The 13,957-nt window shown below is 36.7% G+C and overlaps 1 protein-coding gene across 1 annotated transcript; it reads left to right on the plus strand.

The window, feature by feature from the left end:
• Positions 1-262: 262 nt before the first annotated feature.
• Positions 263-7,288, plus strand: hrct1 (histidine rich carboxyl terminus 1). The gene is made up of 11 exons (XM_046868966.1): positions 263-407; positions 2,777-2,884; positions 4,331-4,357; positions 4,691-4,877; positions 4,973-5,020; positions 5,106-5,274; positions 5,490-5,602; positions 5,791-5,848; positions 5,946-6,125; positions 6,224-6,304; positions 6,528-7,288. The coding sequence occupies exons 2-11, from the start codon at positions 2,869-2,871 to the stop codon at positions 6,915-6,917; spliced, it is 1,269 nt and encodes a 422-aa protein (XP_046724922.1). The 5' UTR covers positions 263-407; positions 2,777-2,868; the 3' UTR covers positions 6,918-7,288.
• The last annotated feature ends 6,669 nt before the right edge of the window (positions 7,289-13,957 follow it).

Below are 13,957 nucleotides of genomic sequence, written 5' to 3' on the forward strand. Positions count from 1 at the left end.
AAAGATTGTAGTTTGGTAAAAAGCCATATAAAACATTTTGTAAAATCTAGATTTAATAGACATTCACAACCTAATTATTTATTATTTTAAGATGAATGATTGCACTTTTTAAACTAAGTGTCAATGTTGTTTGCATTTTATTGTTAAAATGACATTTAAAATGGAAAGGGTGTTTAAATTTGCTTTTGATCAAACAATAAATGGCTACAAGTCAGGGCTAAAAGAAGTTGGTGTTAGTAAAAACTTGAGAATAATCCAGAAGGAAGTAAAGGAGAAACAAGGGAAAGCTCCTAAGCTGCTTAGCTGTTGCATTGCTCAGCTAAGGCACACAAATCTGTCAATGCGGTGTGTTGTGTCTACATTTGGATGTAATGAATCTGTAAACTGCTATTCTACAACATTTACATGCAAGTACACTTTGTACCATTTACTATACAGTATACTACCGTGCATCAATCTAATTATATTTCTTGCAATAATAGTAGTGGTTCTTTTTTGCAGTGGAAAGCATTATTCGTAGTCATGATTTGTATCCATTTGTGTCCTCAAAGCACAGGTTCCCTACCTTATCCTGGACTACCCTCTGTCCTGCACATTTTAATGTTTTTTTGCTCCCACCACACCAAGTTCAACTTAAGCAATTGCAGTTAATTAGTTTATTAGCTGAGTTGTGTTATTGGAAATATAAAGAAAGGGATATCCATAGATCACAACACTATTGAAAACCTAGAGTATAGGAGTTTTTAGGTGTAATTTAGACAACACAGTTTATTAGCATGGCTGGTTGATTACATCTGAAAAATATATATATTTTTTTTTTTATATTTACATACTTAATCAGGCACTGAAATGGGCATTCATTGCATTTACCAAAAGACAAAAAAATTGTCAAGTATGACAACACCCTTTCTTTCGAAGCACATTTATATCACGGATGTAATATAAATGTGTATATATCACATTTATATATACATCCATATAAATCGTCTCCGCTCTCAATGAGGAGCACTGCTATTAAGGTTCACGCTCTTGTCACCTCATGCATGGAATATTGCAACGCTCTTTTTTTTAGGCTTCCTTATTAACTTTTACACACGATGCAGTTGACCACTAAACCACATTGAATTTAAAATCCTTCTTTTCATTTATAAGGTATTACAGTACATATCCTGGCTCCTTCATATCTACCTGATCTACGTCTAACATACAATGCATTCGGAAAAGTATTTACAGCGCTTCACTTTTTCTACATTTTATTATGTTTCAGCCTTATTCCAAAATGGATTAAATTCATTATAAATTCATTAAAATTCTACAAACAATACCCCATAATGACAACATGAAAGAAGTGTGTTTGAAATCTTTGCAAATTAATAAAAAATAAAAACCAAGGTACATAAGTTTTCAAAGCCTTTGCTCAATACATTGTTGAAGCTCCTTTGGCACCAAATACAGCCTCAAGTCTTTTTGAGTATGATGCAACAAGCTTGGCACACCTACTTTTGGGCAGTTTCTCCCATTCCTCTATAGACAAACTCTCAAGTTCCATCATGTTGTATGTGGAGCATCAGTGCACATACATTTTCAAATCTCCTTAGAGATGTTTAATCTGTTTCTAGTCTGGGCTCTGGCTGGGCCACTCAAGGACATTCACAGAGTCGTCAAGTAGCCACTCCTTTGTTATCTTGGCTGTGTGCTTGTCCTGTTGAAAGATGAACCGTCGCCCCAGTCTGAGGTCCAGAGCACTCTAAATCAGGTTTTCATCAAGGATGTCTCTGTACATTGCTTCATTAATTTTTCCCTGAGTATCTTTCCCACAGCACGATGCTGCCTTCACCATGCTTCACTGTAGGGATTGTATTGGCCAGGTAATGAGTGTTGCCTGGTTTCATCCAGACATGACACTTGGCATCCAGGCCAAAGAGTTCAGTCTTTGTTTCTCATGAACTAAGAGTCCTTCAGGTGTTTTGGCAATGAACTGGAACACTGACTGTACCCCAGCCCTCCTAAGTCTACATCACTACCTGACTTTACTACATGCCCTTGTGGCTGAATAAACACAAACCTTCACAAACAAACATAAATCTAGCCGAAGCTATTATATTAAATGTGCAAAGGAATATTCAAAAGCCACATACAAATCTTAGGTCCTGGTGTCCACAAACCTTTGTCCATACAGTTTATGTTTGGTCACTTTGATGAGGTACAAACTTTTCTTTGTGATCTGTAACGTACAAAAGGTATTGCTATTACTGCTGTTGCAAAATATTAATTTTTGTTCTCCCATCTAATATCAGCATCCTGGAAGGATATAAATTGCTTTAATCATGTTACTGTTATGTTCCATTACCTTCATCACTTCACTTGTTGGGAATCTGCAGCTTAAATTAGTAACTATAAATATAACAGAAGCTAGTGTGTATTTGTATTTATTTTTACTGAATTTCACAAAAAAATATGAATTCCTATCTAATTGAACACATGTGCAAAGTGAACAGTGTATCAAGAGTGTGGTTTTATTCTTTTAGTGGGTTTTTGTAAGGTTTACACTTGACTCACACACAAGAGACTTGACGCATAAAACAAGTCACTTTCTATAATGCATCTTGAGGCCATACTGCATTTCATTACTATCGTGACTATACTTTAATATCTTAAATATGTGATCTGACAAAATGAATAAAAGTTCAGTGGTTTGTGTGGAAAAGTTATACTCAAAACAGGAAGTATGTTGTGGTATTTTATATATCAAATAGACATATATGTACTTGTACAGGATGTGGGGTGTGTAGTGCTACTTTTGCAGCAGACATGCTCTGCAGTGTTGGCCAGTAGCACTGAGTCTCCATTACAAGTCACAGCCACACAATGCTGCCCATTCTAGGTAAGTAAACATTGCTATTTTCTTATGTGTGAGAGAAAATTGTGTTTTGGTCTACTGGACAACTTTACTTACTTTGATTTGAATAAATCGTTAAAGATTAATAAAACATTTGCGCAGTTACTTGTGGTAGATTAGATGATAATATATTTGCAGAGCAGTCATTGCATCTAAAATAAAATAGCTACAAACTGCATACAAACTAAACAATTTCAGCTATTTGGTGTCTAATAAGCCTCCTGTGGAGACTTGCTTTAGTTAAAGAGGATGTGGGTGGGTTTTATTTTTTATTTTCTTAATGTCTGTATAGCACTACAGATGCATACATTTCCGTTCCACAACTGTTTATTGGAGACAGTTTTTTTTAATTGAACAAAATAAGATCTTAAGGTGATGGTATGGTGTAACTGTAACAAACAAAGCCACCTTTATAAAGCACTGTAAAATGTTATTGATTTAGTGCTTAATCTAGACAAACAGATTGATCCATATGATGCATATTTTTCAGGTCAGTACTGGATTGCATTACTATTTTTACTAGACTGTATTTTATAAATGAACGCAGCCATTAGGGAGGCACAAGCCAGTGCACTCTTAGTGCCAGTCCCAAGCCTGGATAAATGGGGAGGGTTGCGTTGGGAAGGGCATCCAGCGTAAAACATGTATTCATTAAAAAAAAAAAAAAAAAAAAAAATATATATATATATATATATTATATGTACCTTACTGTATATTTTGCCTTATATTTCACATTAAAATAATATAAATATATATAGTATTTCTTTCACTGCCATAGCCATAGAACCATTTACTTGTACTTTCGACAATGTCCACACATCTTTGCACTGCTATAGCCTTTATATTTATTCACTGTACATGTTTACATATATACATATATCAATTTTACATGCTTTACATATACTACATATTTATCTGCACTTGCCTATTTGCACAATTGCTACTTTTTGCACTTCTGTTAGATGCAAACTGCATTATGTTGCTGTGTACTTGTACTATGCAATGATAATAAAGTTCTATCTATCTATCTATCTATCTATCTATCTATCTATCTATCTATCTATCTATCTATCTATCTGTCTGTCTGTCTGTCTGTCTGTCTGTCTGTCTGTCTGTCTGTCTGTCTGTCTGTCTGTCTGTCTGTCTGTATAAAATATAATAAAATAAAATAAAATAAAATAAAATAAAATAGCTACAGACTGCAAAGCAAAACAGAATTTCACAGTTCTAGTGACAGCTAAGCCTCTAGTGGTTTATCTTTTCAGGATGTGGGTTTCTTTTTATGTTGATGTTTGCAGAGTTCCACAGACGCAGTTCCCTTTTACAAATATAACACAATATATAATGACAAATTGTACTTTCTATTCATGTTTTTTTTATCAATCAATTTTATTGCTAACTAACTTTCTTTTTCTTTATCTTCTACTTTAGTTTTTACCTGCCTCACGATATCAGCAGGTGAGTCTTACCACACATTTTTATCAACTGTTTTGCACTCTAAAAGCATTTTTATCATACTGATGATATAGTTGGGGTTGGCATTGTGGCATAATTCTGTCACTTCACCATGTCTATAATAAAGCAGGTGAATAAATGAATCAATGAATGAGTGAATGAATGAATGATGGCATGTGGTCTATGGTAGAAATACTATATGACCCACAAAAGGATTATTAAAGGTCCTGACATATGTTCCTAGACATTAGATCAGTAACACGCTAGTTGTTAAAAAGATTTTTAATATAGATATATTTTGGATGTTTCTTTTTTCTTTTTGTTTTTTTTCCTCAGTCTCAGCTGCTCAGCATGACTCCACAGTGGCCTGTTATATGGATGCATCCCTCCAGCACATGTTTTTCCATGTTGATCCTTTCTTGTGCACTCATATTATTTACTCCACTGCTTATATTGACACTGACTTCAGTTTAAAAACATTGCATCTGGATGCAGACACTTATAACTACATGCTGAAAGACAGGTCAGTACAGTGGAATCAGTAATTTATTTCTAATTATTATTTTTTTCTTTTCAAATTAGAATATAATCAATTAAAAACTACACTTCTTTCCTTAGGAATCCAGCTCTAAAGATGTTGCTTGGTCTTGAGGTGACACAGTCAAGGTATTTAGAGTGATGCAGTTAACAAAATTGCTTTCTTATTACTTTCTGAACAATTCTTCACATAGCAACAATTGCTTGTGTGTAGGCTGGAGGTGTTGTCCCAGGAGCAGATATCTCTTGATAAATTTGTTAACTCAACAATGAATTATGTGAAGAAGAATAGTTTTGATGGAGTGGATTTGGCATGGTTGGAAAATGACACTGATGGAACACAGGAACTCAGGAACACAGAAACTCTAACTTTTTTCTTGAAGGTAATAAAAAAATATTTGGATGAAGTTCCAATTATATGAACTGTAATGCTTTCAAGAATTTTACTTGAAGCTAAATCATGAACGCCTGAAGGTCTGGGTGCAGATTGCAATCCAGTTAATCCCAAAGTGGTTTAGATTGATGCCAGGGTTTGTGATGTGATGCTCAGGTGCCCACAAACAAATGGTTATATAGCATATTTAATTGTCTCCTGCAGAAACTAAGAGGATGGACGGACCAAGCTGACAGCAAGTCATTGCTTGTTTCTGTGTCTCTTCAGCACCATGGAGACCCCAACAATTCTTATATTGACAAGAAAACGTTGTCACAGTGAGTGCAAAACATTCTGAAAAGAAAAAAAAAATCCACAGTAGATGTTATTTATTATTTAAGTCTGTCTGTCTGTCTGTCTGTCTGTCTGTCTGTCTGTCTGTCTGTCTGTCTTTCTTTCTTTCTTTCTTTCTTTCTTTCTTTCTTTCTTTCTTTCTTTCTTTCTTTCTTTCTTTCTTTCTTTCTAGGTATGTTGATATCATCTGCCTAATTCCATTAAGCCCTAATAATGATGGACCACATATTGTAAGTTTTTAGTAGTTTTTTGTCAGCATATATGTATAGAAAGATATTTGATATTTAATGTGATACATTATTTTTTTACCCTATTCTTCCCTCATAGGACAAAATATTCAGTTATTGGCAGGACCAAGTTGACCCCAAGAATCTTATCCTGGCATTGCCTGCAATTATACAACAGCCTCGAATAAGACAGGACAGTAGCCAATCCATGATTGTGGGCATAAATCCAGATATGAAAGCAGAGCAAATTAATGGCCCTGGGATGATTATAGCCAAACAGGTAATCTTGACACATTTTCTTAGGATTTGGACAGTGGAATTAAAAAAATTTAATTTAAATGTTTAGTTAATAACAGAATTTCCATTACTTCCCATCAGATCTGCCAATCCATTAAGAGTGGACAAAAGGAATTAAAGACTTTAACAAAACTTAAGAACGCTCAAGGCCTTGAGAAAGACGTGAGGACACTCTGAATTTGCAATATGATTAATCTCGATTTTACTAACAATGGCTGTTAATGTAGAATCAGCAAAGTTTTATTTAAGTAATACAATGTAAGGATAACCCCTAAGGATAAAACCTGGATATGAATAAAATACATCACAAATTATTACCTTTATGTTTGCAAATTACAATGCAAAGAATGTTTAGCTGACTAATACCATATCTGCACATTCACAGTTGTCCTGGATACTACAGAAAGGTTTTGGTGGTGTTGGAGTTGTCATGATTGACATAAACAACTTTCTCAACTCTGTTTGTCCCAACTGCACCCAAAATGAAAAAGCGATTATTGAATTAAATGTAATTACTGGGCATCACTGCAAGCATGGCAACCATGGACATTGTCATAACGGGCATGAACACCATGGACATCATCGTCATCATGGGCATGGTCATCACAGGCATGGCCATAATGGACATCGTCATCACAGGCATGGTCACCATGGACATCGTCATCATGGGTATGGTCACTATGGACATCGTCATCATAGACATCACCATGGACATGGCCACCATGGGCATGGTAATCATAGTGACAGTCACCATGTTAACAATCATCCTGTTTAGAAAGTCCATTTGAATCATGGTCATCATTAATCAGTCAAATTGTCTAAAGGCATTAGAGACTAACAGTCAAGTCTTTTCAAATAGCGGTGGATAATGTGGCACCACTTATGTTAATCAAATATCGCATTAGTGTTGGATGTTACTTAAAATAGCATTAAAGCATTAAAACAGTGAAATATGACCTGTTTACATGTTTGTTTTGATATCTATTAATGCTTTCATGTTCCAGCCTTTTGCAAAAAAAAAAAAAGTTTATTTCATAACATTTATAATGTTATGAAGTAATGTTAACTCATTGCTTTCTGTCTGCATATATAATATACTACATTCTTAAAAAAATAAATAAAAATAAAGTGTTTTAAATGTTAAAATGTTATGCCTCTGTGGACATTGCAGTAGTGTGTGCATGCATGCGTGTGAGTGTGTGTGTGTGTGTGTGTGTTTGTGTTTGTGTTTGTGTTTGTGTGTGAGAGAACGAGTAGTATGTGGAGCTAATGCCTAAGCCCATGTTCCCATAATAAATCAACAGAAAAACAATTATGGCACTCTTACAGGATGTGCGCAGAGGAGTAACAGGCACAGTCTAGCTTTTACCAGTAATGTTTCTAATATTGTTTATGTAATCATAATAAAATATCTCACATACATGTATATACACACACAGATGCACAAACACGGTTTCTGGTTGCTGGTGGCTGTTGAACTCAATGAATAGTGAGTAATTAGAGGAATTGCAAATCATATGAGGAGCGTATACAGTGGAACCCGGTTATCTCGCCCTCGGTTAGCTCGACAACCCTATTAAGTCGACGTTTTTGAAGTGGAACCGACAAATTCTCGCTTTTTCTACGCATTTTTTATCGGTTATGTCGACTTTTTTTATGTCGCGGAACCCTAATATCTCGAGAAATTTTAACGTCAGTTATGTCGATCGGCACTGTGCAGCCGCAGAAGAACTCGCGAAAGTGGCGGAAAAATCAAACCTTACAGATACTACAGGTGTTTGTATTGTATACTGGTGAATCTCTGCTGTTAGTAAGTGCACATATGCATTTTTTTTTTGTTAAATGTTATGCGATGAACGGGAGCGCGGCGCTCCCGGCTTCAACTCCTTACCGAGCGGGGTAAGGAGCACGGCTCTCTCGGTAAGGAGCGACGCGCGCGTGCTCGGTAAGGAGCACGGCTCTCTCGGTAAGAAGTTGAAGCCGGGAGCTTCAGAGAAAGCGGCCGAGAAAGCACCTGCCACGCCCCCTTCGGCCGTTCACGTTTGAGACTTTTCTGTCCCTCGTTTTTGGTTTCGGGTTCGGTTTTGGATCTTCCGGGGTTTTTTCCGGCTTCGCGCCGTGCCGCCGGTCGCGGTATTTTTTAATTTCCCTATTTTTCCATTCACAAACTCTCTCTCTCTCTCTCGCTCGGCTTATCTCTCCCTTGGCATCGCAGACGTAAGTTTTTTCGGACACTTTGCTTTGTGTGTTTGTGCGGATTACTTCAGCCTGATGGTCATAAGTTTTCAGAAACTTAGTTACTGTTTATTTTTCTTTTTTTCCCCACATGTGGACTAAATGTGAGACGGCACTGTGCAGCCGCTGATTTTTTTTTTTTTTTTGAGCGATCTGTGTGTTTATAATGTTGGAGAATATAATAAAGGTTTGTATGGAGAATGGACGGTGGTTTGTATTGTATACTGGTAAATCTCTGCTGTTAGTAGGTGCACTTATGCCTTTTGTTGTTAACAAACGTATGTACATTTTTTTAGCATGCCTTCATCAAACAAATCGCGGCAACGCTGTTGTGAAAAAACCCTCCAAAAACACGTGCATGCACATTCTCATTTATTAACACACATCATGTACATAAAGAAATTTCAAGCACGTTAATATACTGCCGCCATTTTGTTTTCGTTTATCTCGATCATCGGTTACCTCGATGCTTTTTGGCGGCCCCCTAGGACATCGACAAAAATAAATGGTACTTTGTAACACAGTTATGTCAATCCTTAAGTCTGTGGCTTTGTTAGGTTATTAGAGTATTCTTCTTTTTAGTTTTGCTATATAACTTTTCATTAAATTTTCAATTGAGTCTCTAGCCATTAAGCATCCAACCAGAAAGAAACATACATGGTAAAACGATTATTTGATAGTAATAAAATAGCCAAATTAATCTTAAAGATTGCTTCTTACACTATTTTGTTCGACTTTACATGAACAAGCAGCAATAAATCCTAGTTTTGCCACCTCAGCAGTCTGCATAGCATTGTTCTGAGGACTGATAGCAAGCCGATCACTCCTGGGTAATATTAATTAATGTTGTCTATTCTTTTATTCTGCTGGCCTAGGAGCAATTAAATGTTCCAAGATAGCAATTACTTTAGGCATTAAATTGCAGAGAAAGCTTCTGCTGCAAATGGTTAATTAGCTAATGTCCAATTCAAGTATTTGACCATGTTTCATGTAAAGTACAACTAAAATTGATTTCCATTTTCTGCCAAATAAAGAAATTAGCTAAAAAGTTTGCTAATTGCTGATTTTTTATATTTCTAGGCCAGTAATTTTGTTTGCACAATAAATGACTGATACTCGTTATGATCTCTGATCTTACTTACTGTACTGTACATTATCTATATATTTTATGAATGGTTGGAATAGGAGAACAGAGTGGCCTGCATAGAGTCCTGACTTCAACCCCACAGAACACCTATGAGATTCATTACAATGAGAACTGCACCTCTAGTATTTAAATTAGCACAAATCACAACTATTGACCAAAAGGATGACAAAATTTTTAATGGGCTGTTCAACAAACATGAGTCAGATGTTCATAAACTATTGGTTATATACTGTATATTAAAATATTATTTAGTGTTTCCTGATGACAAACTCAGATGTCCGATGCTGTTCTAGTTTATGGCTTTTTCTTTTAGTTTTTTTTTTTTTTTTTTTTACCAAAATTGGAATCTATTTAAATTTCAATAAAAAATTCAACATTATATTTTAAGTCTTGTGCAATTATTTTGTAAGCCTGATGTGCAAATCTCTGGACAAAGCCATGCAACATGTTTAAGTCAAAACACAAACATGTTACTTTTTCCAAGATACATTTCACCTATCACTAGCTATAAGTGTAATGGGAGACATATAAATAATTTAAGGACATTTTCCTTACACTACACATAATATTTGTTCTTTAACAACAACAACAACAACAACGCTAATAATAATAATAACAAAAACGTTATTATATATATATATATATATATATATATATATATATATATATATATATATATATATATATATATATATACAGTGCCCTTCACAATTATTGGCACCCCTGTTTAAGATGTGCTCGTGGACTTCTAAAAATTCTCCTTTTTTTTAAAACAACATAGAACCCAAATGCAAAAAAAGAGAAAAATCCAACCTTTTATTTAAGTACATTACTTTGGTGGTAAAAAAATCACACATTTAGAAGAAAAAACTTGAAATCATGTGTGCCACAATTATTGGCACCCTGATGTTAATACTTTGTACAACCTCCTTTTGCCAACAAGACAGCACTTAATCTCCTCCTATAACATTTCACAAGATTGGAGAACACAGAGAGGGATTTTGACCATTCTTCTTTGCACAATCTTTCTAGATCATCCAGTGTCCTGGGTCCTCTCTTATGCACTCTTCTCTTTAGCTCGCCCCACAGGTTTTCGATTGGGTTGAGGTCTGGGGACTGAGATGGCCATGGGAGGACCTTGAGTTTGTGACTGCTGAACCACTTTTGTGTAGATTTTGCCACATGTTTTGGATCATTATCCTGCTGAAAGACCCAATGACGACCCATCTTCAGCTTTCTGGCAGAGGCCATCAGGTTTTATTTAAAATATCCTGGTACTTCAAAGCGCTCATAATGCCATGCACCCTAACAAGGTTCCCAGGGCCTTTGGAAGAGAAACAGGCCCACAGCATCACAGATCCTCCACCATACTTCACGGTGGGCATGAGGTGCTTTTCGGCATACTCATCTTTTGTTTTACGCCAGACCCACTTAGAGTGTTTGTTGCCAAAAAGCTCAATCTTAGTCTCATCTGACCAAAGCACACGATCCCAGTTGAAGTCCCAGTACCGCTTAGCAAACTCCAGACGTTTACGTTTGTGAGTGTTAGTGAGAAAAGGCTTTTTCCTTGCATGCCTCCCAAACAGCTTGTTGGCATGTAGAGAGCGTCTGATGGTTGTTTTGGAGACTCTGTGACCCCAAGATGCCACTCTTTGATGCAATTCTGTGACGGTGAGCTTGGGAAATTTTTTTACTTCTCTTACCATCCTCCTCACTGTGCGTTGTGGCAAGATAAACTTGGGACCTCTTCCAGCCTTGTTTGTCACTGTTCCAGTTGTTTTAAACTTCTTAATGATTCCTCTGACTGTAGATACCGGCAAGTTAAGGCGAGTGGCTATTTTCTTGTAGCCATTGCCTGACTTATGAAGGTCGACACACATCTGCCTTACTTGAATGGTGTGTTCTCTTGTCTTTGCCATGTTGACAAATGGGTAAGAGAATTAGGCCTCTGTGTCACGTCATATTTATACCCCAGGGAAACAGGAAATCATGAATTACTAATTAAAAGTCCCTAGATACCCTGACCAACCTTAGCAACTACAGAAAAATATATAAAAAAAAAAAACAATTACATTTTTCAGAGGAATTGTTAGGGGTGCCAATAATTGTGGGACACATGATTTCAAGTTTTTTTTTTCTTCTAAATGTATGATTTTTTTTACCACCAAAGTTATGTACTTAAATGAAAGGTTGGATTTTTCTCTTTTTTTTGCATTTGGGTTTTATGTTGTTTTAAAAAAAAGGAGAATTTTTAGAAGTCCACGACCACATCTTAAACAGGGGTGCCAATAATTGTGGAGGGCACTGTATATATATACAGTGAGGAAAATAAGTATTTGAACACCCTGCTATTTTGCAAGTTCTCCCACTTAGAAATCATGGAGGGGTCTGAAATTGTCATCGTAGGTGCATGTCCACTGTGAGAGACACAATCTAAAAAAAAAAAATCCAGAAATCACAATGAATGATTTTTAAACTATTTATTTGTATGATACAGCTGGAAATAAGTATTTGAACACCTGTCTATCAGCTAGAATTCTGACCCTCAAAGACCTGTTAGTCTGCCTTTAAAATGTCCACCTCCACTACATTTATTATCCTAAATTAGATGCATCTGTTCGAGGTCGTTAGCTGCATAAAGACACCTGTCCACCCCATACAATCAGTAAGAATCCAACTACTAACATGGCCAAGACCAAAGAGCTGTCCAAAGACACTAGAGACAAAATTGTACACCTCCACAAGGCTGGAAAGGACTACGGGGAAATTGCCAAGCAGCTTGATGAAAAAAGGTCCACTGTTGGAGCAATCATTAGAAAATGGAAGAAGCTAAACATGACTGTCAATCTCCATCGGACTGGGGCTCCATGCAAGATCTCACCTCGTGGGGTCTCAATGATCCTAAGGAAGGTGAGAAATCAGCCCAGAACTACACAGGAGGAGCTGGTCAATGACCTGAAAAGAGCTGGGACCACCGTTTCCAAGGTTACTGTTGGTAATACACTAAGACGTCATGGTTTGAAATCATGCATGGCACGGAAGGTTCCCTGCTTAAACCAGCACATGTCCAGGCACGTCTTAAGTTTGCAAATGACCATTTGGATGATCCAGAGGAGTCATGGGAGAAAGTCATGTGGTCAGATGAGACCAAAATAGAACTTTTGGGTCATAATTCCACTAAACGTGTTTGGAGGAAGAAGAATGATGAGTACCATCCCAAGAACACCATCCCTACTGTGAAGCATGGGGATGTTTTTCTGCACATGGGACAGGGCGACTGCACTGTATTAGGGAGAGGATGACCGGAGCCATGTATTGCAAGCTTTTTGGGGAACAACCTCCTTTCCTCAGTTAGAGCATTGAAGATGGGTCGAGGCTGGGTCTTCCAACATGACAATGACCCAAAGCACACAGCCAGGATAACCAAGGAGTGGCTCTGTAAGAAGCATATCAAGGTTCTGGCGTGGCCTAGCCAGTCTCCAGACCTAAACCCAATAGAGAATCTTTGGAGGGAGCTCAAACTTCGTGTTTCTCAGTGACAGGCCAGAAACCTGACTGATCTAGAGAAGATCTGTGTGAAGGAGTGGGCCAAAATCCCTCCTGCAGTGTGTGCAAACCTGGTGAAAAACTACAGGAAACGTTTGACCTCTGTAATTGCAAACAAAGGCTACTGTACCAAATATTAACATTGACTTTCTCAGGTGTTCAAATACTTATTTGCAGCTGTATCATACAAATAAATAGTTTAAAAATCATACATTGTGATTTCTGGATTTTTTTTTTTTAGATTATGTCTCTCACAGTGGACATGCACCTACGATGACAATTTCAGACCCCTCCATGATTTCTAAATGGGGGAACTTGCAAAATAGCAGGGTGTTCAAATACTTATTTTCATCACTGTATATATATATATATATATATATATATATATATATATATATATATATATATATGAAAATTGTAGAGTCACACTGAAGGCATCAAGGGCTATTTGACCAAGAAGGAGAGTGATGGGGTGCTGCGCCAGATGACCTGGCCTCCACAGTCACCGGACCTGAACCCAATCGAGATGGTTTAGGGGTGAGCTGTACCGCAGAGTGAAGGCAAAAGGGCCAACAAGTGCCAAGCATCTCTCGGGGAACTCCTTCAAGACTGTTGGAAGACCATTTCAGGTGACTACCTCTTGAAGCTCATCAAGAGAATGCCAAGAGTGTGCAAAGCAGTAATCAAAGCAAAAGGTGGCTACTTTGAAGAACCTAGAATATGACATTTTTCAGTTGTTTCACACTTTTTTGTTATGTATATAATTCCATATATAATTCCACGTGTTAATTCATAGTTTTGATGCCTTCAGTGTGAATCTACAATTTTCATAGTCATGAAAATAAAATAAAAAAACCTCTTTGAATGAGAAGGTGTGTCCAAACTTT

This window comes from Silurus meridionalis, chromosome 16 (assembly GCF_014805685.1).
Source record: "Silurus meridionalis isolate SWU-2019-XX chromosome 16, ASM1480568v1, whole genome shotgun sequence".
NCBI classification, from domain to species: Eukaryota; Metazoa; Chordata; class Actinopteri; order Siluriformes; family Siluridae; genus Silurus; species Silurus meridionalis.

What these genes read in the sequence shown, in the direction of transcription:
- hrct1 (XM_046868966.1), top strand. An exon ending in ATAATGATGGACCACATATT is followed by an intron (nt 5,849 to 5,945) that starts GTAAGTTTTTAG and finishes CTTCCCTCATAG; the next exon opens with GACAAAATATTCAGTTATTG. An exon ending in GGATGATTATAGCCAAACAG is followed by an intron (nt 6,126 to 6,223) that starts GTAATCTTGACA and finishes ACTTCCCATCAG; the next exon opens with ATCTGCCAATCCATTAAGAG.